Genomic DNA, 24766 nt, shown 5'->3' with positions numbered 1-24766 from the left:
TTAGTGGGCAAACACATTGCCCTGGGTGGTGGTGAACAATACACGATTTGATCTTTGGTCTGAATTGGAGCAGCAGCAGGGAATGCTACAACCGTTAGAGGGAGGCAGTGTGAACTGTCGGGATTGCAAATCCTTTGCTGGAACTGTTTTGGTGTGAACTTTGTGTGAAAGATAGCATCAGACCCGCCTGATCTCAGGAGTCTGCCGATAAATCATTCTTGCAAATTGTTCATATTTTCCATTTTTATTACCCCCACCACGAGGTTTTATTCTTGTTGAGACAGGTCTCGAACCAGGCAGTCAATGATGTCTATCAGAGGCTAGTGAATACAAGCGCTGGCAGTAGCCTGGGTATAGGCCGCATGCCGACCATCCTGGGCACAAGGTGTCAGGCCAGACAGATAAAAACAAAAGTAAAGCAATCCATTTTGTTTCCATTCAATGGTAGGTGGATAAGTGTTTTAAAAATAAACATTTTAAAAGATCTGAGGAAAAGGCAGGGAATTAGATCTAAATGAATAGCTCTTTCAGAGAGCCAGCACATGTACAATGGGCAGAATGGGAGTTGAGGATTATCAGATTAGTCATGATCTCATTGAATGGCGGAGCAGACTTGATGGTCCAAATGGCCTACTTCTGCTCCTATGTATAATATTCTATGCTTTTTCAATTTTAGGAAAACTGAGATGAATGGAGGAGACGAGTTGGTATCGAGCAGGATACCACTGTTGTAGATGTCTATCAAATATGGCCAACAAAGAGAGAACACACCTGTGACAGTGTGATGAAAATCCATATTGTTAATATGCTACAAAGCTATATAGTCAATACATAGGTGAATGTACACACTGGCAATTCAGATTCAATAGGTATAACTGATGAGACATGTTCTGGCTGTAAATAGAGGTCCTCCTACCTTACTCCTGATGCATAACTGTTACACCTGAAACATCTGATACTTCAAGGTTGCAAAAAATGTTACCATATTTTAAATAAAAAGAGAGTGGGCCCTCACAGTGGAGTTGCTCTCCTGATAGGAATTGGAGGCTATGGTGGAGATGTTGCTGTTTGTCAGTTATATTTGAAGAAAAGCCTTCACACTGTGTGTCAGTTAGTGAGACGGTCAGTTTCTTTGGGGAAGCCTGCTATTCGTGTGCAGCTGCTAATACTTCTGGGCAGGGAAACCTGTTTGGGTGGGAGCTGAGGTTTGGGGGTTTGCCTGGGGAATGGTGGTGGCGACATTCAACATTTTGTGCCTTTGGAGTTTTGGACAGAGTTTCACCTCCTGGTCCGTCCTCTGGGCATATTGGACCTAGCGTACATGTGAGCTCACAGTTGACATAATTTCAATGGAACATTGCCCATAAGTTACTAGCAGGCAAACTTGGGGGAAAAAAAAGCAAGATCTAACTTTGTTGTATTCACTGTGCGATGCATAATTCATATTAAATTTGATCTGACCGTTAAATAAAAAAAAAAGAAATATTGCTTTATTGTTTCTTCTCGTGGTGGTCATTTCTTTTTTTGTTGTTGAACAAATGTGGATTGTGACAAAAGCAACAATGAAGCCATTTTATAAAGCTTGGGAAGCGTCAGGAGTAGTTAGAAAAGAATCACCAACAGAGGATGTGGAGAGATGGTGAAATATTAAGTGAAGAATTAATTTTCATCTGGCTAGCGCATTGAAGTAAATTAATGTCAGGGTTCATGAGACAGTGTAACAACAAAATGTTCACCCAATTTTCATTGGGTCCAGGGAAGATTCGCAAGGAAATTGGATGCAAAGTTTTGGGCTTCCCTCATGTAACTTGATTTCAAGAATGCCGACAATTTATTTTTAAGTGCACTTCTTTCCTGAATTGTGTGCTTGTCGAGTTGAGGGTTCCTAGTGAGAGGAAATGGAACACTTTCCATTACAGATGCCAACCTTTGTTAACTGTTAATTCCAGATCCTGAAAGCGTAGTTAATATAAGGCCCATTGGCTCTGCCTCAGTAGTATGCTTTAAACCTGTGTTAAAGTGGCATTGTTCTATTTCCCATACCAGATAACTTGAGCACTCTCTGAGTGATGTCATCAATCAGCACCAAATTACATTACGGGATCATGGACAAAATGGATCGAGACTTTCAGCAATCGTTTATAAGTTTTGTTTTAACCGCACAAAATATCATTCTTGCGAAAAGTAGAATGACCAGATCATGAAAATATTTCAATGTGGTTCTGATAGGCGTGCATAGACTGGAAAATATGACATCCAGAATGAAGAGAAACATTTCAGAAAGGGAGGGGACTAATTCTCAGTGCTGAGAGCTCACTCTTGTACTGTTCTGTTTTTACCTTTGATTGCATTCCTGTCTTTGATGGATTTTCCTGTGTCCCTGAAATCGCATTTTCTGGTGTCGATTCAGTCGTTTCACTTTCCTGTGTTGCTGTGACTTCACTTTCATCTGTCGTCCCGATTGACAATCCCTTTAATGGAGCTTCCAATGTCGTTTGATTAGCCTGAAAGTTGCTTATTGTTGCACGTGTGACGGTGACACTTGTAGGTGTGCTGTTGAGCCACGTTGAATTGGATACCTCAGAAAGTTGTGTTGATCCTGGTGTAACTTGCCCAGGATCAGGCGTAGTTATTTTGATGGTACTGGGAGCAATTTCAGATTCATTTGCTCTTGTGGTGCTTTTGTTTTCTGTAATGACATAGGTTTAAGATAAATCTTAAAAATCCCAATTCCCATGACTATGTGTCCCATACCTCTGATTTTAACTGGCACTGTAAAAATGATTCAATATTAAGGTAAAATTTACAAATTGGCACTCTGAGCATTAAGTTTTGCACTGTTGGGTACACCTTTCAAGGATTGAGTGGGCCCTGCACCATGGCATATTTTGCAGTTGACATTATTTCGTCCACATTTCATTGTAACTATGTAGCAGTCGCTTCTCAGGGCTGTGGCTCAGTTGGTAGCACATCCCGCTGTGGGTCAGAAGGTTGTGGATTCAAGTCCCACTTCCAGAGACTTGAATGTAAAATCTAAGCTAACCCTTCATTGCAGTATAGAGGGGGTGCTGTATTTTGGATGTGACATTTAAACTTGGGTGAGTGTAAACGATCCATGGCACTATTTCAAAGAAGAATATGGGAGTTATCCCTGGTGTCCTGGACAACGTTTATCCCTTAACCAACATCACAAAAGGGTGATTGCATAACCATTATCCCACTGATCTTTGTTGGACCTTGCTGTGTAAAAATGGCTGCTGTGTTTTCTAGATTATGGGCGGAATCTTCTCAAGGTGTCAAGGGTCTTGTCTGCTGGCTGGAGAGCCGGTGAGAGACCCACGCTGCCTTTTCTCAGGAAAGCCCACCGAACTACAAGCCAATCAGGCAGTGGTGAGGTCACTGGCAGACCTTCCCCTGGAATCAAGACCCCGGGGCCACAAGTCCCGCCGAGCAAGAACTGCCAACCAATCAGAGGCCGACAGTTCTTGCACTTAGCAGCACCACAGAGGAGGCTGGCTGCTGCCAGAAGAACATCCCTCAGAATCCCAGGATGATGGAGCGACCCAGGACACAGGTAATGTGGGGGGGTGGGGGCAGATCATAGTGTGGTGGGGGGGGGTGGGTTGCATGGAGAGGGGAGCAGGGGATCGGCAGCAAGGGCGAGGATGGTGGCTCTGATCAAACCCCCTTTTTCTGATGTCCAGTCCTTTGATCTGGCACCAAGTGCCTTTAATTGAAGGACCCCCCCATCCGCCCTCACTGTTGTAGCTGCCGTGCATGTTCCATGGAGACAGGCCCACCAGCAGTGGGGCTAATCCCAATGGTGGTGGGATGAGGCCCTAAGTAGTCATTTATTGACCATGGAAGGGCCTCAATTTGTGGTGAGGTGGAAAGGTGGAAGGAGTTCAGGTAGCGACCGCCCCACCAAAGTACATGTCCTTCCCTGCTCCAAGCTCACTACCAGCGAGAGCACAAGACTCCATTCTATAACAGTGACCAACCTTCAAGGAAAGTACTTGAATGGCTGCAAAATCATTTGAGACATCCAGAGGTTCTGAAAGGAACTATAAAAATATGAGCTCTTTCTGCATTGAAATATGTTTATTAGGCAAATAGGGTATATGAAGCTGGGCTAATTAATCTGGATTTGGGCAAAGTGTTACAGTGAATGTCAATCAGTACTTGTAGTGATGAACCCATCACTAGCACCAGCATGTACTCACAAGGAGGTCTCATCATCCTCACAGTCAGTGCCTTCACACTTTAATTCTGGCTTTGAAAGGAAGGGGTGCTGAGAATTTGTGTAGATCCAGTGGGCCATAGTGCATTGCACAGAATGGTAGGTGGTGGCTGCTTCATTGCTGTTCCATAAACACTGAGTTCTCAATCCCAGCCGCGTCCAATGTGATTTTTGCTGGCTGAATTTTTGTGCTCTCCAGAGTGAGGAGAATACAGCTGTTTCTCTCTCAAGGCACCCAGTGTTGGGATAAAGCGTTGCCATGGGCAGTTTGCTACACAATGAAGCTCCCTTAATGCCATGCTAAGCTCAGGTGCGCCCCTGAGGAATACACCACAGCACATGTTGAGGAAGGGCCCCAGTATCCAGAAGTAAGTGATGAATAATGTAATTCTATCGCACATCCAATATTCAACTTCTCACTGGTCAGGGGAAATCCCATGATTACAATGATCTCAGGATCTTGTTCTTCATTTTAAAAATGGGCATCGTTGGCAAGGCCAGCATTTTTACTGCCCATCCCTAAATGCCCTTGAAAAGGTTACAGTGAGCTACCTTCCTGAACCGCTGCAGTCCATATTGTGTATTTACACCCACAGTGCTGTTAGGGAGGAAGTGCCAGGATTTTCATCCAGAGACAGTGAAGGAACGGTGATGTATTTCCAAGTCAGGATGGTGAGTGACTTGGAGGGGAAGTCACTTGAATGGCTGCAAAGTTATTTTGGACCAGTAATGGTGTTCCCATGCACCTGCTGCCCTTGACCTACTAGGTGGCAGAGGCCATGGGTTTGGAAGGTGTTGTTGGAGGGAACTTCGGTGAGTTGCTGCAGTGAATCTTGTAGATGGTACACACTGCTACCACTGTGCATCGGTGGTGGAGGGGGCGAATGTTTAAGGTGGTGGATGGGGTACCACAATCAAGTCGGCTGCTTTGTCCTGGATGGTGTTGAGCTTCTTGAGTGTTATGGGAGCTGCACTCATCCAGGCAAGCGGGGAGTATTCCATCACACTCCTGACTTGTACCTTGAAGATGGTGACCAGACTTTGGGGAATCAGAAGGTGAGTTATTTACCACCGAATTCCTAATCTCCAACCTGCTCTTGTAGCCACAGAATTTATGTGGCTAGTCCAGTTCAATTTCTGGCCAATGGTAACCTGCAGGTTTCAATGGTCTAATAAGGAACTGTGCATAAGGGTTGGAAACTGGAAGACACAGAATTAAACTATTTTGAATAAGAATGAGAAGGGAAAAAGGGAGTTTTTTTTACACAATGAGTTGCTGTGATCTGGAATGCACAGCCTAAAAGGGTGATGGAAGCAGATGCACTAGTAGTCTTCAAGGATATCAGATATATACCTGAAAAGGAAACAATTGCAGGGGTGTGGGGAACGAGCAGAGGGGTTGGGACTAACTTTATAGCAGATGCATACACAATGCACTAAATGGCTTCCTTTTGTGAATAATTTCAATGGAGAGGGGAACAGTGAGTGTTTTCATTTCATAAGCATGTTTATCATCAATACATGTGGCCTTAATAGTTTATCACTTTCCAGAGTCAAGCAGAAGAACCCGATATACAGAATGTGCTTTGAGCAAAAAGGAAAGAAAAGACTTGCATTTATACAGCCCCCTTTCATAACCTCAGGGTGTCCCAAAGTGCTTTAGAGTCAATGAAATAGTTTTGCAGTTTTGTCACTTGTAGGAAACAAGCTTGTTAGGAAGTCTTCCACACAGCAAGATCCCACTAACAGCAATGTGATAGCGATCAAATAATCTGCTTCTGCATTGGTTTAAGGATAGATACTGGCCAAGACACTAGGAAGAGCTCCCTTGCTCTTCTGCGAATGGTGCAATGGGATCCATCCTAAGGGGCAGACCAGGACTTGATTTAACTTCTTATCTGAAAGGCACCTTTGACAGTGCAGCACTCCCTCGGTACTGCACTGGGAGTGCCAGCCCAGATGTTTGTACTCACCTCTCCAGGTTGGGGCTTGAAGCCACAACCTTCTATTTTAGAGTTGAGGGTGCGACCCATTTAACCACTTCTAACATGTCAATTCCACGATTCTGGAAGAATATCATACTCTCAAACTCTTTTTTGTTTTTCAGTGAGAACCACAGGCTAGAGGCGTTGGACTTAAAGAGAGCTGGTGTGGCAAGTAGAAAAAAAAATCACTGGTGCAAGTTTCTCCAGAGAGTGAGCCCCAGTTTGCACCTGGAACTTGTCCTACATGAAGAGGAGCCATAGGAAGTTTAATTCCCCAAGAATAACATTCCTTGTGCCAATGAACATTGAAAAACACATGTCCTACAAATATGTTATCAAAGCACGCATCATGATAGTGACTTGATTGCCTTTAAAAGACCAACAGGAAAATAATACAATATATTTTTAAAAGCAGTAACCAATTATTGATGACTGACAACATTTGCCAGACGTTCTTATTTTTTGGATTGGGGTTTTACTTCACTTTTTGCCCAAAGGAAGGTCACTTTGTCACATGCTGCAAATCCATTTATTGAGGATGAGGCATGTGTTTTGTGACTCTAGAAATGAGAGTGATGCGGAAAGAGTTTATTTTGTCAGTCTGCTGCCTCTCTGCCCATCGTGTTACAATGATCATTGCGAGGTGTCTAACGTTATGAAGGATTTTGATATAGTCGATGGGGAGAAACTGTTTCCACTGGCAGGTGGGTTGGTAACCAGAGGACATAGTTAAAGCTATCTTGAATAAAAACTAGAAGGGAGGTGAGGAGAATTTTTTTTTAATGCAGAGACTTGTTATCAACTGGAACGCACAGCCTGAAAGGGTGCTAGAAGCAGATTCAATGATAACATTCAGGGGTATCAGATGTATATTTGCAAAAGAAAAAAAAATGCTCAGTTATGGGGAATGAGCATGGGAATTGGGACTAACTTTATAGCAAATTCATACAGCACGATGGGCTGAATGGCTTCCTCTGGTGCTGCATGATTCTATGAACCTATGATTTGAGTGGTACATTCTCCTTACCAAACACTGTAGTATTTACAGATTCTTGAGTTGTGGAGTCCAGTGTTGTAGAGGCACTGCTCTTCTGATGAGGAGCAGATGTTGATGTGACATTTGTAAGTTGAACAGTTGTGGTGCTATGCTGATTTGGAGATTTTACTGTTGTTTCTGTAGTCAGACTCGTTGCTGATGGATTAATCACTTCTGGAGCTGTAGTGGAACTGCCCCTGATCACTGTGGGCTCCTTGGTTGTAAAGTTGGAGGTGCTTTCCTCAATGCGAGCACTAGAAGTTGTTTCTTGTGTTGCACTGCTGGATTGTGTAGTAACATTAGTTGTGGTAAGATAAGTGTGTGAGGTTGTTTCCTGTGTAGGTACAGCTGTGTTGTCCTTCGTTGCTAATGGTGCTGTTGATAGGGTATTTGTACTGTCTGTTGACCAAGAACCTGCTGAAGTAATGAGATTCAGGATATTAGAGGAACAGGAGATGGCGATTCAGCCCCTCAAACCTGCTCCACTATTCAATTAGATCATGACTGATCTGTATCTTATCAACTACCCATTTGGTTTAGTCACCCTTAATACCATCGCCCAAAAACGAATAATTAATCTCAGTTTTGGAATCTTGAATTGACCCCCCAATGACCACATCTTATTTGAGCGAAGAGAGTTCCAGATTTCTTCACTTTGTGTGAAGAAGTGCTTCCTGAAGAGCCTAGCTCTAATTGTAAGGCTTCTTTGTTCTGGACTCCCCCCAGCAGAGGAAAACATTTCTCTCCATCCACCCTATCAAACCCTTCAATCATCTTAAATACTTCAATTATTTCATCCTCAGGGTGGGATTTTCCAGCCGAACCCATCGCTAGGATTGTCCAGACCTGCCGAAAGTCAATGGGCTTTTGGCTGGGCTGCTGTATCCCCCACAGCGGGTCCCGCCACGACAGAGTCGGAATATCCTGACCTTAGTCTTTGATCCCCCAGGGGATACCAGCAATTTGTCTTAATCAGACCCTCCAAGCCCATGTATTTTTTGATGAATGATTATAGACAGTTGAAGATATTGTAAATCATTTTCAGAGACTGTTCAAATGTAGCCCAAGATGGAGGCCTAGTCTTCTTTACGGGTGACAAGATCACTTATAAGAAAATAAAGCCTAGGAGAAGAGGTCATACTTTCATTTATGATGATGGATGATGTACTCCCCACCACCGTCCCTCGTATTGATGGTTGATTTGGGAATGGTCCTATAACTGTTAAGAAGAAGGATTGAGGGATGCACAGATAACAGCTTCCTTTTTTTATTCATGTGAGTTAGGGAATTAAATTTAGGAAGTGATTTTCTGAATTGCCTTCTGGGTTCTGATGGCATGTGACTGTTGGCTTTACATTTCTGGAGAGCCTATAGAACCACTGAACTTTACAGCATAGAAGAAAGCCATTCCTCCCAGTACAACCATGTCTGTACCTAATGTTCATTGGTCACTGTAGTGATCAGTGCCAGGAACCCTGCTTGATTTCTTTCCCTCCCATTTATTCTATAGATTCTATAGAATTCCCTAGATATTGTGACTGTCATGGAGAGGGGAGAGATGTGGAACAATTACCCCCCTTTCTCACCTCACGACTGCTGCAACAAGATCTATTTTAAAGAAGTGTTTTGACCCCTTGGGCACTGTGACTTTCAAGAAGAGACACAAGACCAGCATCCACGTAGGTTTAAATGAAAAGAATGAATAAATGTCTACTTTCTCAAAACCTGAAATGTAAACACAACATCACCCACTCACTCATTCACACAAGGCCAACACAAAAGAAAAGATGGTTACAAAAGATGTAGCAGGCACTTAGCTTACTTAAAGAATCAAAAAGGCACTTCTATAATCAGATGTTAGTTGGATATGTTGCAGGCATGAAGATTCTCTCTTGGCTCACTGAAGACAGTGGCTAGTAACTCACAGTGGCTTACTCGAAGCAGCAGCAGGTTTCTGGTTTTTCCAGTCAAAGTTCTGGTCGAGCCACTATATTGATGATATAATTCTGCAGATAAAACAAATTAGCCTCACTTCTTTGTCTGGAGTGAGTTCCCATGCAGGGTTCCTCCTGTAACTGGATGAAATTACTTTCCTCCATTGGTTCTTACCCCAGACTGACCACTCTGGGCTGTCCTTGTAAACTAATAAGTTATTTCCCACCACAAGCCAGTTTCTGTCATATGACCATAGTATCAATGTTCCCACTGTCCACAAAAAATAGTTTGATGTGCTCAGCAATTGTCACACTGTGGGGAATGTTTGATAACCCCGTCAACATTCCAGTTATTAATAGCCTCCGAATGTCTTTATTTGCATTTCCATCTCCATGAGGCCAACAAGATATCATCACTTTAATTTAAATGGAGAGGGCAGTCATCAGCATCTGAGAAAGGTTGTTTTCATTTTAAGTGACTTCCCAGAGACATGCCTAGAAATGAATCAATCCCTGTGGGTATGGGAAACACAAAGAAAGTCACCTGACCCCCTGGAGTCCACCCTTTCAAGGTAAATTCTTCATATTCCACGCTGCTTTTTAAAAGTAAAATGTCCATCTTCTTCATAAATTCATGGGCAGATGACATGGGTGTAACAAGACCAATTATAGCAACTCCAGTGCTGTTCTGCCTGAAATCAATTAACTTGCCACAGATGAGGATGGGTTGGCACTGTCTAGATGCATATGCTTCCATATTCCACATACCGTTTGCAAATTCTCAGATACTGAAGCAGTTTGTGACCATATGCAGCAAGACCTAATCATATTCAGGCTTGAGGTGATAAATGGTAAATAACATTTGTGCCACACAAGTGCCAGACAATGAACATCTCCAACAAAAGGGCATCTAATCCCCTTCTCTTGACAGTCATTGGCATTACCATCATTGAATCCCCCACTATCAACATCCTGAGGTTACCACTGACCAAAGACTGAACAGCACTAAGCCATATGGCTAAAAGAGCAGGTCAGAGGCTGGGAATCTTGTGACGAGTAACTCACCTCCTGACCCCTCCCAAAGCCTGTCCACCATCTACAAGGCACAAGTCAGGAGTGTGATGGAATACTCCCCACATGACTAGATGAGTGCAGCTCCCACAACACTCGAGAAGTTTTGACATCATCCTGGACAAAGCAGCCCGCTTGATTGGCACACCATCCACCACCTTAAAAATTCACTCCCTCCACCACTGGCGCACAGTGGCAGCAGCGTGTACCATCTACAAGATGCACTACAACAACTCGCCAAGGCTCCTTCAACAGCAACTTCAAAATGTGCAAACTCTACCACCTAGAAGGACAAGGGCAGCAGATACATGGGAACACTGCCACCTGCAAGTTCCCCTCCAAGTCACACACCATCCTGATTTGGAACTCTATCACTGTTACTTCACTGTTGCTGGATCAAAATCCCCCCCCCCCCCCCCACCCCCCAATAGCACTGTGGATATTCCTATAACAAACGGACAGTTCAAGAAGGCAGCTCACCATCACCTCCTCAAGGGCAATTGGGAATGGGCAATAAATGCTGGCCCAGCCAGCGATGCTTATATGCCATGAATGAATAAAAAAATGGCTCAGTTCTGTCACTGCACTTATTTTCTGAACCTTAAGATTCTGTTCCAAATAGAATACTTAATGTACACTATAACCACGAGGTGTGCTTTAGCAATGGACAGACCTCTCATTGAGAGAGTGTTCATCCCACATGAAATATAAACCACAATCCCATGGCTGGGATTTTGCCCCCACTGGACTTACGAGCGACAGTGGGTGTGAAAAACGGTGTTCTTTCTGTTGGCCGCAATGGCGGCTTTTTGCACCATATCATCCGCTTTCCCCCGTATTAATTATGCATGCACAGGAAACACGCCATGATCGTGGGCAGGCGGCCTCTGATTCACCCTCCCCACTGTGAGCTCACCGCTCCCTCACTCCGGGTGCCATATTTAAATGGCATCCGGGCACAGCTTTTTTATTGTCTGCAGCCCAGGACTGCTCCACGGGAGACATGGCTCCCAAAGGGAAGAAGCATGCTGCTCCAAAATTCAGCGACACCTCCCTGGAACGCCTGCTGGACGTAGCTGATGCCCGCCGCGATGCCCTCTACCCCCGGTGATGGCCGTCAACCTCACCACTCTGGCTTGGCAAGCGGTGGCAGCGGTGGTCAATGCCAACGCAGCACAGAAGAGATCAGCCACCCAGTGCAGAAAGATCTGATCTGTGGCGCCAGGGTAAGTCAACATCTCATCACTCTCAACTCACATACTCGCTCATCATCACACATTCACTCACTGCCAGTGCAAGGGACATGACCACTCACTCTTTCTCACACACACAACCTCACATCTCCCCCTGGCCTCATATCCTCTGCAGTTTGTCTCCTCATCCTGTCCATAGCTGCACTCCATCCACACATGGCAGGCATCTTTATCCTCTGCCCTGGCATGCACCTTGCTTTCCATCTGTTTTTGTGTAGGACAAGCTCGCACACAATCGGAGGGGGGGTTCTCAGATCAGGGGGGTGGAGTGGCTGAAATCAAGGTCCTGACTGCCTATGAAAACTGAGCCACTGAGCTGGCCAGAGAGGACTTGGACTGTGCCTGCGCCGATAGTGAGGTGAGTGGTGCATACCCAAGTGAGGATCCTGCACCTGCTCATCCCTCAGGCAACCATAATGTGAGTGCATTGTCCTGTATTAGAGTGGCCTGCCATGCACTAATCTTCTCCCCTTTCTTTCAGATGCACCTTTGGAAAACACTCAAGGGCACCCACCAGCCTGGCCCTCAGCTCCAGCCCTGAAGGTATGCTGGGAGAGAACCAGAGGAGGGCACTGTAGAAGACACACTCACCCACACCCTCTACCAGCGCAGAGACACAAAACTTGGTGGGACTAGTTCTAGGGTAGCCTCAGGGTCACAATATAGTGAGCATAGCACTCAATCAGGTCCTCTAGGATGGCGTTTAGCTGGAAGGGGTGGGTCAGGGATGCCATTTCTAAACGGAGGCCAGGTGAAGCACTTAGCAATTGCCTGCTGGCTTGGAGATGGAGGGAAACCTGTAACGGACATGCTCACTTAACAATTCACTTCAATTTGTTCTCATATCCACTGAGACGTCGATGATGCAGGCTGCAGGCAACTTTGCCTTGGGAATGGCTCTTATCCAGATGAGGAGATGGAGGGCCTGTCTCCGGTTGGCATAGGGCCATGGAGGAGCAAGGACTTGAGCAGCAAGAGGCAGCGGATACTCCCTGAGGTTAAGAGGCCGGCAAACGTGGACCACTGCAATGGCGAGCATTGGTCTAACCATCGGTGTGTCACTGGCGGTGCTCTTATCTAGAGATGAGAGGCAATGCCAGAGGTGCCCACGTAAGTCCTGGGATGTGGTTGCTCACATCTGCCAGCTTCTCCAGTACGAGCTGTGGCCACAAGGATTCTGTGGGAGTAATGTGGAGCTCCTGGCCTGCAGTGAGTGAATGTCTGTCCTGTGCCCTTTATATATGGTGCCAGGACCTTCGTCCCCTAAGAGGTAACAGCGGAGCGGGTGACCTTCTGCCCACCCCCTGCCACGAGATTCGCTTCGATCTTGGCGGATGAATAAATAATAAGCTGAAAAGCAGAAAGAACGCAGGTTTTCACCCGCTCTGATGCCCAGCAGAAATCATGCCGACTTTCCTGCTTTGCGCTGGACTTGGTCTCCAGGATGGAAAACTCCGCCTCACATTGTGACAAAGCAGGAAAAGGCTTGAGGAAACGGATTAAAATGGTGCTGAATGACAGTGCTTCTGCAACAACCAATGATTTTCTTTTGAAAAACGGGATCAAATTCACTGGGGTCTCACGTCATGTGGATTCACAGTGACTTACACCGCTATTTCCTTACCCATTCTGAATTTAGAATGGGTGCATAATGGGTGAGTATCTTTAACAGCAGTGAAGATTTCTTCTTCATCAAATTGTCCATCGTGCTTACAGCTCGGTGTATGAAGTTTGACAGTGCAAGGTGACTGTTTGCTCCTGAAAGCATCAACTAAGCAACACCTTTGGCCTCAAGTGCAGGATGGAGGGCATAGCAGATCTTCCAGATCATTGTTTTATCAATTTTTTTCATGGGATGTGGGCTTCGCTGGTTGGGCCAGCATTCATTGCCCATCCCTAATTGCCCTTGAGAATGTGGTGGCGAGCAGACTTCTTGAACCAATGCAGTCCATGTGGTATAGGTACACCCACTGTGCTATTGGGGAGGGAATTCCAGGGTTTTCACCCAGCGACAGTGAAGGAACGGCGATGTATTTTCAAGTCAGGGTGGTGAGTGGCTTGGAGGGGAACTTCCAGGTGGTGCTGTTCCCATACATCTGCTGTCCTTGTCCTTCTAGATGGTAGCAGTCGTGGGTTTGGAAGATGCTGTCTATGGAGGCTTCGTTAGTTGCTGCAGTGCATCTTGTAGATGGTACACACTGCTGCCACTGTGCATCAGTTGTGGAGGGAGTGGGTGTTTGTGGATGGGATGCCAATCAAGTGGGTTTTATCGTCCTGGATGGTGTCAAGCTTCTTGAGTGTTGTTGGAGCTGCACTCATCCAGGCAAGTGGAGAGTATTCCATCACACTCCTGACTTGTGCCTTGTAGATGGTGGACAGGCTTTGGGGAGTCAGGAGGTGAGTTACTCACTGCAGGATTCCTAGCCTCTGACCTGTTCTTGTAGCCACAGCATTTATATAGCTAGTCCAGTTCAGTTTCTGGTCAGTGGTAACCCCCAGGATGTTGATAGTGGGGGATTCAGCGATGGTAAAGCCATTGAATGTCAAGGGGAGATGATTGAATTCTCTCTTGTTGGAGATGGGCATTGCCTGGCCCTTGTGTGCTGTGAATGTTATTTGCCACTTATCAGCTCAAGCCTGAATGCTGTCCAGGTCTTGCTGCATATGGGCACAGACTGCTTCAGTATCTGAGGAGACATGAATGGTGCTGAACATTGTGCAATCATCAGTGAACATCGCCAGTTCTGAACTTTTAATGGAGGGAGGGTCACTGCTGAAGCTGCTGAAGATGGTTGGGTCTAGGACACTACCCTGAGGAACTCCTGTAGTGATGTCCTGGGACTGAGATGATTGATATCTAACAACCACTACCATCTTCCTTTGTGCTAGGTATGACCCCAACCAGTGAAGAGCTTTCCTCCGACCCCCATTTTTGCTAGGGCTCCTTGATGTCACACTCGGTCAAATGCTGCCTTAATGTCAAAGGCAGTCACTCTCACCTCACCTCTTGAGTTCAGCTCTTTTGTCCATGTTTGGACTAAGGTGGTAATGAAGTCAGGAGCTGAGTGGCCCTGGCAGAACCCAAACTGAGTGTCTGTGAGTAGGTTATTGCTGAGTAAGCGCCGCTTGATAGCATTGTTGACGACCCCTTCCAACACTTTGCTCACGATCAAGAGTAGACTGATGGGGTGGTAATTGGCTGGGTTGGATTTGTCCTGCTTTTTGTGGACTGGACAAACCTAGGCAATTTTACACATAGCCGGGTAGGTGCCAGTGTTGTAGCTGTACTGGAACAGCTTGGCTAGGGGCCCAGCTAGTTCTAGAGCACAAGTCTTCAGTAGTATTGCTGGAATATTGTCAGGGCCTTTGCAGTAGCAGTGCCTTCAGCCTTTTCTTGATATCACGTGGAGTGAATCAAATTGGCTGAAGACTGGCATCTATGACGCTGGGGACCTCCGGAGGAGGCCGAGATGGATTATCCACTTGTCACTTCTGGCTGAAGATTGTTGCAAATGCTTCAGCCTTATCTTTTGCACTGATGTGCTGGGCTCCTCCATCATTGAGGATGGGGATATTTGTGAAGCCCCTTCCTCTGGTTAGTTGTTTAATTGTCCACCACTGTTCACTACTGGATTGGTAGGACTGCAAAGCTTAGATCTGATCCATGGGTTATGGGATCGCTTAACTCTGTTTATCACTTGCTGCTTATGCTGTTTGGCACGCAATTAGTCCTATGTTGTAGCTTCACCAGGTTGACACCTCATTTTTAGGTATGCCTGGTGCTGCTCCTGGCATGCTTTTGCACTCTTCTTTGAACCAGGGTTGATTCTCTGGCTTGGTGGTAATGGTAGAGTGGGGGATATGCCAGGCCAAGAGGTTACAGGTCATGGTTGAGTACAGCTCTGCTGCTGTTGATGGCCCACAGTGCCTCATGTGTGTCCAGTTTTGAGTTCCTAGAGCTATTCAAAATCTATCCCACTTAGCACGGTGGTAGTGCTACACAACACGATAGAGGGTATCCTCAGTGTGAAGATAGGACTTTGTCTCCAAAGGACTGTGCGATGCTCACTCCTACCAATCCTGTCATGGACTGATGCATCGACGACAGGTAGATTGGTGAGGGCAAGGTCAAGTAGGCTTTTCCCTCACCACCTACCACAGACTCAGTCTAGCAGCTATGACCTTTAGAACTTGGCCAGGTTTGTCAGTAGTGGTGCTACCGAGCCAGTCTTGGTGATGGACTTTGAAGTCCCTAACCCAGAGTTCATTTTGTTCCGTTGCCACCTTGGTGCTTCCTCCAAGTGGTATTTAATATGGAGGAGGAATGATTCATCAGCTGAGGCATGGGTGGTTATCAGCAGGAGGTTTCCCTGCCCATGTTTGACTTGATGCCATTGAGGCTTCATGGGGTCCAGAGTCGATGTTGAGAACTCCGGGGGAACTCCCTTTTGGCTGTACATACCACACTGCTGGGCCAGACCAGGTGAGGATGGCAGATTTCCTTCCCTAAAGGGCTTCAGTGAGCCAGATGGGTTTTTATGATAATTGACAATGGTGACAATGATCAAGAATAGCTTGTTAAAAATAAATTCCAAATTTTTTAACTGAATTTAAATCCTACCAGCTGCTGTAGTGAGATTTGAATCTGTGTCTGTAGACCATTGGCCTGGACCTCTGGAATACTTGTCTGGCAACATTACCACTACACCACTGTCTCCCACTCCACCCCTTGCCCATAGAAGAAGTAACTTATAGTGGGTCTGCAAAAGAGTCTGCCAGAGAGATTCTTCATTGGAAATAGAGACTTCATAACTAGTGCGAAGAGACTTCCTGATCTGATTAAAATGCCTTGATGACTGGTGACTCTCTGACTATGTTGTGTTGGTATCTGTGAATCAATTCCTCACAGTTGGAAGAGGTAACACATGGCAGGTTGAAGAAATAAATGACTCGTACCAGTGTCTTTCATGACGTACAACATCCCAAAAGCACTTCACAGTCAATGATGTATTTTTGAAGCGTAGTTATTTCTTTAACTTTGGGAAATGCAGCAGCCCAATTTGAGTATAGCAAGATCCCTTGAACAGGTAAATGGCCAGATAATCTGTTTTAGTGGTATTGGTTGAAGGATAAATATTGGCCAAGGTAGCAGGTGAACTGCTCTGCACTTCCTCAAATAGTGCTAAGGGACTTCTCACATCCACCTGAGAGGGGAGATGGGATTTAACATCTTATCTGAAAGGTGGCACCTCTGCCACTGCAGTGATCCCTCAGTACTGCACTGGGAGTTTCAGCCTAGATTATGTGCTTTGGGATGGGACTTGAAGCCACAACATTAACTAGAAAGATTTATTTGTGGTCATTATATTTTTACACAATAGAGTTACCAAAAAGGCATTGGGAAGGATTTGGTCATTTACTATTGTTTATAAAATAGTCATAAATGCTAAGTTTAGTTTATGTGATGGTTTATGGATAACTATCATTCATTAATCCCAGGGGTGCTTTGGGAAGGGAATCCATGAGTGACAGGATAGTGGAGAAACACTGGGGGTTGCTTTCTGATTGTTTCTGGGCGTAAGGAAGCGGCTGGTTGACAGGGAGGTAAATCAGGGAAATGGAGGGTGGCGGGGGGAGGTGTTGTGAATGCCCCCTGACAAGAGGAGCCAGGGCTGGTGGTGTTAGTGGTAGGGTCGGGCACAACTGAGGCCTGGACATTTTTTGTGGGTCACTCCATGACGAGACTCACTGGCACCCTTAGTGGACTGCCTCTGGTGGACATCCTACTCAGCGATGGGTTAAAATGCTATTGGGGTCCAAGGTATGTCATGGAATTCTGACTTGCACTTACTAATGAGGTTCCTGCCAGAGTTCAACAGGAGTTGAGTCAATCACCAAAACCCATCAGGGGCAAGGAGCTCAATGTGTTGGCCTTAGTTATGAATGCAGAACTTTGTATGGCACTTCAATAATAGAGGTCCCCTCTCTTCCTGTGATGGCTCTCCAAAATGATGCAGATATGTGCTTGAAGTGGGCCCAGTTCATCCCTGCACCCTTGACCACCCAGGCACCAGTCCACAAATCTCCACCTCTGGGGAGTCAGAGGGAGAGGGTAAGTAGAGAATGCAACACAGGGTGAGGAGGAGCAATTTGGGGTTGGCAGCAGAGGTGCAGCAGCGAGGTGAAGGGAAGACCAGAATATAAAGAGGCACAGTTTGTGTATGGCTAATCGCAATTTGGGTTTTGAGTTTAATCTTACCATTCAGTGAGACGCGATTGGGGAACGTGTGGTTATATTCTTTGAATGTGCCACAGCGAAGCTTTACACAATCCTTATCCATCCTCCTAATCATCTCCTTAAAAAAACTATGTGGATTTATTAATTGTGCCCTATCACTTCTTAAATCTTGCTGACTATTCCTTTAAGGGGTCTCTGCTTTTTGGTTGGACTCTCATATCATCGTACAAAGTGCCTGCTAACATTTTCCCACTACAGGTGTAAGATTATGCCATAGGCTCAAAGTCTTTATGGCAAAGAAGGAAGAGGCCATTTGGCCCATCGAATCTGCAATTCATGCCTACCTTCTTAACTGAATACCCAAGTACAGTTTTTATATTTCTGAAATTCCTAAAAACACAGGGCAACCCGTTGTTTGGGGGGTGGGGTGGGGCTGGAAAATTCTGGTCACTGTCTTGCTAATTTTACCACATATTTCCTTTGCGATTCTAGTGCATAACTGATTTGATCCAGGTGCAATGTCAATTTCTGGGGCTATTTCGCTTTCCTTTAGAAAGTTTTCTCGTGAAATCACTTTTATCTTTTAGCATCGTAATGTGATGTATGTGGTGGGCAATTTTTTTTGTTCAAACTTGTTGGTGATGAGGTTCATAGTGGTAACAATCACAATTCAGCCAGTATCATCATTCTCAACATTTTTAAATAGGAGGGAGCAAAGATCAGTGAAAATGGTCTAATGTAAACTTTACAAATCCATGACCCAACCTCACTCTAGGACCGGGGTTTTCTGTGCCCAATCATGACGAGCGTGTTTGGTGGGTTGTTTTTTATTATTTATTCATGGGATGTGAGCGTCATTTCTGCCCATTCCTAATTGCCCTTGTTCAGGGGGCATTTAAGAGTCAACCGCATTGCTGTGGGTCTGGAGTCACATGTAGGCCAGACCAGATAAGGACGGCAGATTTCTTTCCCTAAGACGCATTAGTGAACCAGATGGGTTTTTACAACAATCCTCAATGGTTTCATGGTCTTCATTAGATTTTTTAATTCCAGATTTTTATTGATTAAAATTCCACCATCGCAGGATTTGAACCAGGGTCCTCAGGGTATTACCGTGGGTCTCTGGATTACTAGCCCAGCAACAATACCACTATGCCATTACAGAGAATTTCATGAGAAGGCCCTAGATGCATTTCCCAGTGACATGAGTCCAGGGTGTCAATGGCAAGCCATGTTTCCTGCCATCAAATGTCGGGAACTTAATTTGAATAAATCTCCATCTCATTATTGTGGCCACATGCCAGTATCATCCACCCACATCAAATTTTAATCAAATGTCGGCATGATTTTATGACGGGGTGATTTACAACTGCCTTTAAAAGATGTGCACCTGGAGACCTGAACTTCCAGGGGAACTTGGAAGCCAGTGCACGCAACTTAGCGCAGTGCTCGCAATGATCCCGATACAAGGAAGTGGCTCTGTGGGTTCGGGGGTCAGGAGGGCAGGGGGTACAAGGGCAACTCTCCACAGCGGCTTCTTCATGGCTGGCTTGTGGTGCCAGGGAAAGTGCAACAGTGTCGGAGGGAGAGGGAGCCTCGGGGTAAGGGTGACAGTGCAAGTGGGGGTCATGGCAATACAGGCTGAAGTTTGAACACAAACAGATGCTGGGGCAGTGTGGGGGGTGAGGGAAGAAAATGGCTGGGCTTGTGCCAAAACACGTCAAGATTTAACACACTTCTGCAGCTCAACTGACTTGCTTGGAGTCAGGCTAGTCAAGCAATTGTGCCGACTCAAGCAAAACGAAGTCCCGACAGTGCCAATGATTGCCCCTCTGCTGCTAACCCCTTGCGTGCACACTTCAAACTGGAATGAGTGCCATGGTGCTACAGAACAATTGTGCGACTGGGCAAGCCTGAGGATCCTGTTGGGAAAGGTGGCCATCGAACACTGACGGAGGGCTGAGCTCCTTGTCCCTTGCATTATGTTCAAGATAACATTGAAACGTCACCCTCATGGTACAAGCAAACTGCGAAGTCTTGGAGTGCAGGTTAGGAAAATGCCAGTGCCTGAGATGAGAGTTCAGGATGCAATCGAACGGCTGAAGCTGCCGTCACTCGGTCATGTGGTGTGGGGCAGTGCTGGGTGTGGGCGTGGTGAGCCATCATGTATAATAAACATTGGGCATCCATGTGGTGCCCTGGAATCTCCAGCATGCTTTAAGGGACCTTGAGAGGCAGCCACAGCCAATGACTTGACCAAGAGCAGACCTTAGGAGACAGTTGCTGACTCTCGTGTCTCTCTCGTTGATACTGCAGTGAGGAGAGCATCAGGAAGATGGAGCCTGGAGATCTCGCTGTCTGCCTCATTGCTTATGGGCAGGAGAGAAGAAAGTGAAGAATGTGATGGAGACGCCTGGGTCGGTAAAGGGAGGAGCAGAACCCTGAAGACCAAAGGGTAGCTTGGCCTCCTCCACACGCAGAGGATGAGCCCCACAGAGCTGTCATTAGCAGGCACATCACTAGGCCCAGGGTCTACAGACAGCGCACGTCCGAACTGCAGGTGATTGAGAACCAGTGTCACCAATGCCTGTGCATGTCAAGGGAACTGGTCATGTACACATGCCACCTTCTGCAGGGTTTGGCACCACGAGGACTTAGAGGGCATCCACCGCCAGTGGCAGTTAAGGTTATCGCCGCACTCAACGTCTGCATTGGCTCCTTCCAGGGTTCCACTGGGGACCTTTGCGGGATCTCACAAGCCTCCACCCACAAATGTATCCAGAAGGTCACGGACACTCTTTTTGCCAAGGTACGCAACTTTGTCACTTGTGCCAGGATCAGGCAAGTCAGGAAGCAAGAGAGCTGGGATTTGCTGAGATTTCCGGATTCCCACAGGTGCAGGGTGCTATTGCCTGCACTCACATGGCTCTTAAATCTCCTGGCAACAAGCAGCCCAGTATGTGAACCGCAAAGGCTTTCACTCTCTCAATATTCAGCTGGTCTCTGACCATAACACACAGATCATGCAGGCGTGTACAAGATACCCCAGACGTGTCCACAACTCGTACATCCTCAGCTGGTCTCAGATCCCTGACATCTTCCAGGGACCAGGCAGGATGCAGGGGGACAAGGGCTACCCACAAAGGACGTGGGGTGGCCTCAGGCTCCTGGTGAGAGAAGGGACAACGAGGCCCAGGCAGCAACCTGGAGTTTGGTTGAGCACACGATTGGCATCCTGGAAATGAATTTCCGGTGCCTGGACAGATCTGGTGGAGCACTGCAGTACACTCCCCAGAGGGTGTCACATACCATAGTGGCTTGTTACGTGCTACAGAACCTGATGATTCAAAGGGGGGAGGACCTGGATGATGAGGAGATGCAAGAGCTGCATGTCTCCTCTGATGAGAAGACGCCAAAGGGGATGAGGATGATGAGGTCCTGGAAGGTGAGGATGCAGTGATGAGGACATTGCTCTGACCAGACGAGGCAGGCGTAGTCGTGATGCCCTCATTGCCACAAGATTCCAGGAGGATGATGACGAGATGCAGTGAGGTCACTCCAGAGATCTTCACATTGTATCTGGGAACGTCTGACACCCGTCTGGCTGAGGGCAGTGCAGGTACACTCTGTGAAGAGGCTCATATCATGGAGACGCCGCTGAGGTACTGCGGGCACATGGGCTTTAAGACAACTTGATCCTTTGGCAGGCGTCATCACCTGACCCCCCTCAGCACCACACCTTTAACTGTCAGGAATGGTGTCGAGAGGGGGTGAGGGGGTAGCCCCGCCTCAAAGGTGCTGGGAGCGAACAGAGAACATCGCAGAGCCCAGTGACACTTGGGTACGAGATTCCTGCAGCAAACACAAGCCACATGGAGGTGCACACGTCACTAATCTGGACAGTGACATTGAAACCGGACAATCACTGTGCTCGAAAGGTTACACCCTGCACGGGGAGAGGCCCTGGACTGCGACAGTAACCTTCACTTTATACAGGAAACAAGGTTTCACAGCTGATTGACATGAACACTGCTCAACATAACAAGGAGCCATAGACAAAGGGACATTCTTGGGAGTGTATTTATAGTGATCAACATTAAGTACAAGTGATTAGCACCCGTGCCCATGTTATGCTGGGGTCACAGCAATAGGGGATTTGGATGGGACTCCTGGAGTCACCTGGATGGATGGTACTGGGGTCTGCACCTGCTAATCCACCTCCTTATGGGTGCTCGAGGCCCCTGGCTGACTCCTTGAGAGGAAGGAGCAGCTGGAGGGATCTCGAGGTGCCCTGTGCCTCCTCTTGCGTTGTGACTGATGGATGCCAGCAAGTGTCTCAGTGATGAAGCGCAGCTCCTGCAGCAGTATAGGGCCAACGTCCGGAACAAAGGTCTCCATGGCAGCCACCATTCAACCAGTATTTACTTTGGAGCATTGGCATGCCGGCGCTATCACCTCAGACTGAAGGCGGACGGACTCCTCCATCGTGCCTTCCAATCTGAGGAGTGCAGCGGAGAACACTTCCTGATGTTCCCAAACTTGCCTTTGCAGCTCCAGCAAGTGAGGTATGACCGAGTCCAGAGGCTCCTCACCTGACTCGGGACTCAGCAGATTTCTGGCCTCCAGGAGTCCTCCGAGTGTCAACAACCTGAGTAGTCCCTGCCTCCGCCTGCTTTAGATCAGACAATGCGATGTGCTCACCGGATTGTGACCCCAAGGCTACTCCAGGACTAGGTCCCACCGAGGTGTGTGTCTGCGCTGGTGGAGGGTGTGGGTGAGTGTTGTGATGGGTCTCCGAGGTGTGTGTCTCTGCGCTGGGGGAGGGTGTGGGTGACGCTGTGATGGGTCTTCAATGACGGTGTCTGTGGATTCCTCTTCCATGTTGTCCTCGGAGCTGGAGGACCTGGCTCATGGACCCTGCTCGACTGCTTCCCAGATTTGCCTGCGAAAGCAAGGAGAGGTAGTCACTGCGTGGCAGGAGACTGCGGAACAGGGGAACTCACTCACAGCTTGGTTGTCTGATGGATGTTGCACTGCTGGATCCTCACTTGGTTGAGCACAACCAACCTCACCGTCAGCACAGGAATGATCCACGTTGTTGCTAGCCAGCTGGATGGCTCTATTTTCAAAGCCTGTGAGGACCTTGATGTCGGGCATTCCTCCACCAGTCTGTGACCTCTCCCTTTTGTTGTGTACCAGCTTGTCCTGCATGAATACAGATGGAGAGAGTGTAAGCAGGATGCCTGCCAGGCCAGATAAGAAGGATGTCTGGCATGTGCAGATGGTGAGTGGTGCCATCAACAGGATGAGGAAACGATCCACAGGGCAGATGAAGATATGTGTGAGAGAATGATTGGTGATGTTCCTTGAGCTGGCAGTGATTGAGAACCTTGTAGATGTGTGATGGGTTTGTGAGCTTGCGAGTTGAGAGTGATGAGAAGAGTGATTTACCCTGGTGGAATGGCGGGGATCATTCATCCTCTTTCAGCACTGGGTGGCTGTCCTTTATTGGTGGTTGTTGGCACTGACCACCACTGCCACCGCCTCCCAGGCTGGATTTGTCACCTTGGATGAAGTTCTTCGCCCAGAATGGGGGTAAAGGACATTGCGGTGGGCCTCCACTGTATCCAGTAGCTGCCCAAGTTGCTAAATTTGTTGGCAACATGTTCCCTCCCTTTGACAGCCATCGGTTCCCAGCAGCTTCCTATCCCTTGAGGAGTGCTAGACCTGTGCAGGGATGGCCTTTAAATATGGCGCCCGGTTTAATGAAGGCCTGAGGTCAGGGCTGAGCGGGGGAATTAGTGGCCACCCAGCCAGCAATCCAACATAAAACCTGTGCCTTTCAATTTTTTAAACAAAGTGGTGCATGCAGTTTCGTTACCTAGCCCATTGGGTAGTGTTGGTGGCATTACACACACTAATTTGCATGAACTTGTTGCAAACTGGCCCATTTTTAATTGAGGCATGAATGGGCAGTGAAATTATAATCAGTTTTAGGTGTAGCAACATAGGAACGTCAGGAACAAAGGGAGGCTATTCAGCCCTTCTAACTTGCTCTGCCATTCAATTACAATTTTCATTTTGCTTTAAGTAACATGATCACTTAAAAAAGAAGCAAATTGTCTTCAATTCAGGGTATTCAGAACATAACAAGAATAGTGTAACGGGTGTGAGCTATTTGGCTCCTCAAGACTGCTCTCCTATTCAATTAGACCATGTCTGGTCTGCAGTCAACTCCACTTACCCACCTTATCTCTTGATGCCTTACCAAGCAAAAATCTATCTCAGTCTTGAAAGTTCCAATTGTCCTATGAACACATTAAATGAATGAATTGGCAACTCTAGGTTAATACATTAGAGTGTGCGTATACTAAGTTTCCGGTAACTGAGAGACATTCTCACTCACCAAATATCTGCTCCAAACTGAGGTTACAGGCAAATGCAGGGCCTCATGAGGAAATTTGACAGCGAGATTAATAAACCTGTAAACTGGTTAGGTGCTTGAGGAGAGTTAAGGGTTCATTATTGCAGCTGTGTCATGATTGTTGCATTCTCTTTGTTAACACCAACAAAATGACAATCCCATGAATTGCATATGTCGAACAATATGTTTGCACTATTCTTGCTCACAGGTCATAAATTACAGTCAGCAAGCCAGACCTTATTGTTCATTCAAAGGCAAATTTGTTGCCCTCAACCTATTCATTTTTAAAAAAATGGATCAGAAAGAAAACAAAGCGACATTTCTATTGTTGGGTAAACTTTATCACAATATGTGACTCGCTGAACTTCCTTTTGATGTGAATTTAATAGGGACTCCAGCCTCTGCCACATTCTTTTCTCCCTTTTGACCCTGGTTGCTTGACAGTTTGCTGCAGCTCAGTTTACAAGTTAGCTCAGTCCTCCTCCGGCTCCTGCACAGATATGACCCCAAGTGAAGCAGCTGGCTGCGATGCAGGTGCTTTATAGTGCCAGCTGTGACTCAGTTGGCAGCACTTGTGTCTTTGAG

The 24766-nt window shown here is 46.6% G+C and overlaps 1 protein-coding gene across 3 annotated transcripts in view; it reads right to left on the bottom strand.

The window, feature by feature from the left end:
• Nucleotides 1-24766, bottom strand: part of podxl (podocalyxin-like) — a 162874-nt gene that overhangs the window by 51931 nt on the left and 86177 nt on the right. The window contains exons 2-3 of one of the 3 annotated variants that reach the window (XM_041202741.1): nucleotides 7253-7678; nucleotides 2340-2689 (exon numbers count right to left, since the gene is read on the bottom strand). In XM_041202741.1, the coding sequence (XP_041058675.1) occupies nucleotides 2340-2689; nucleotides 7253-7678 (776 nt within the window). The remainder of the gene's footprint in view (nucleotides 1-2339; nucleotides 2690-7252; nucleotides 7679-24766) is intronic. The other 2 variants (XM_041202742.1, XM_041202743.1) reach the window with 2 other exon arrangements.

Source organism: Carcharodon carcharias, chromosome 13 (genome assembly GCF_017639515.1).
Source record: "Carcharodon carcharias isolate sCarCar2 chromosome 13, sCarCar2.pri, whole genome shotgun sequence".
Classification (NCBI taxonomy): Eukaryota; Metazoa; Chordata; class Chondrichthyes; order Lamniformes; family Lamnidae; genus Carcharodon; species Carcharodon carcharias.
This window is presented reverse-complemented; position numbering and strand designations above follow the sequence as displayed.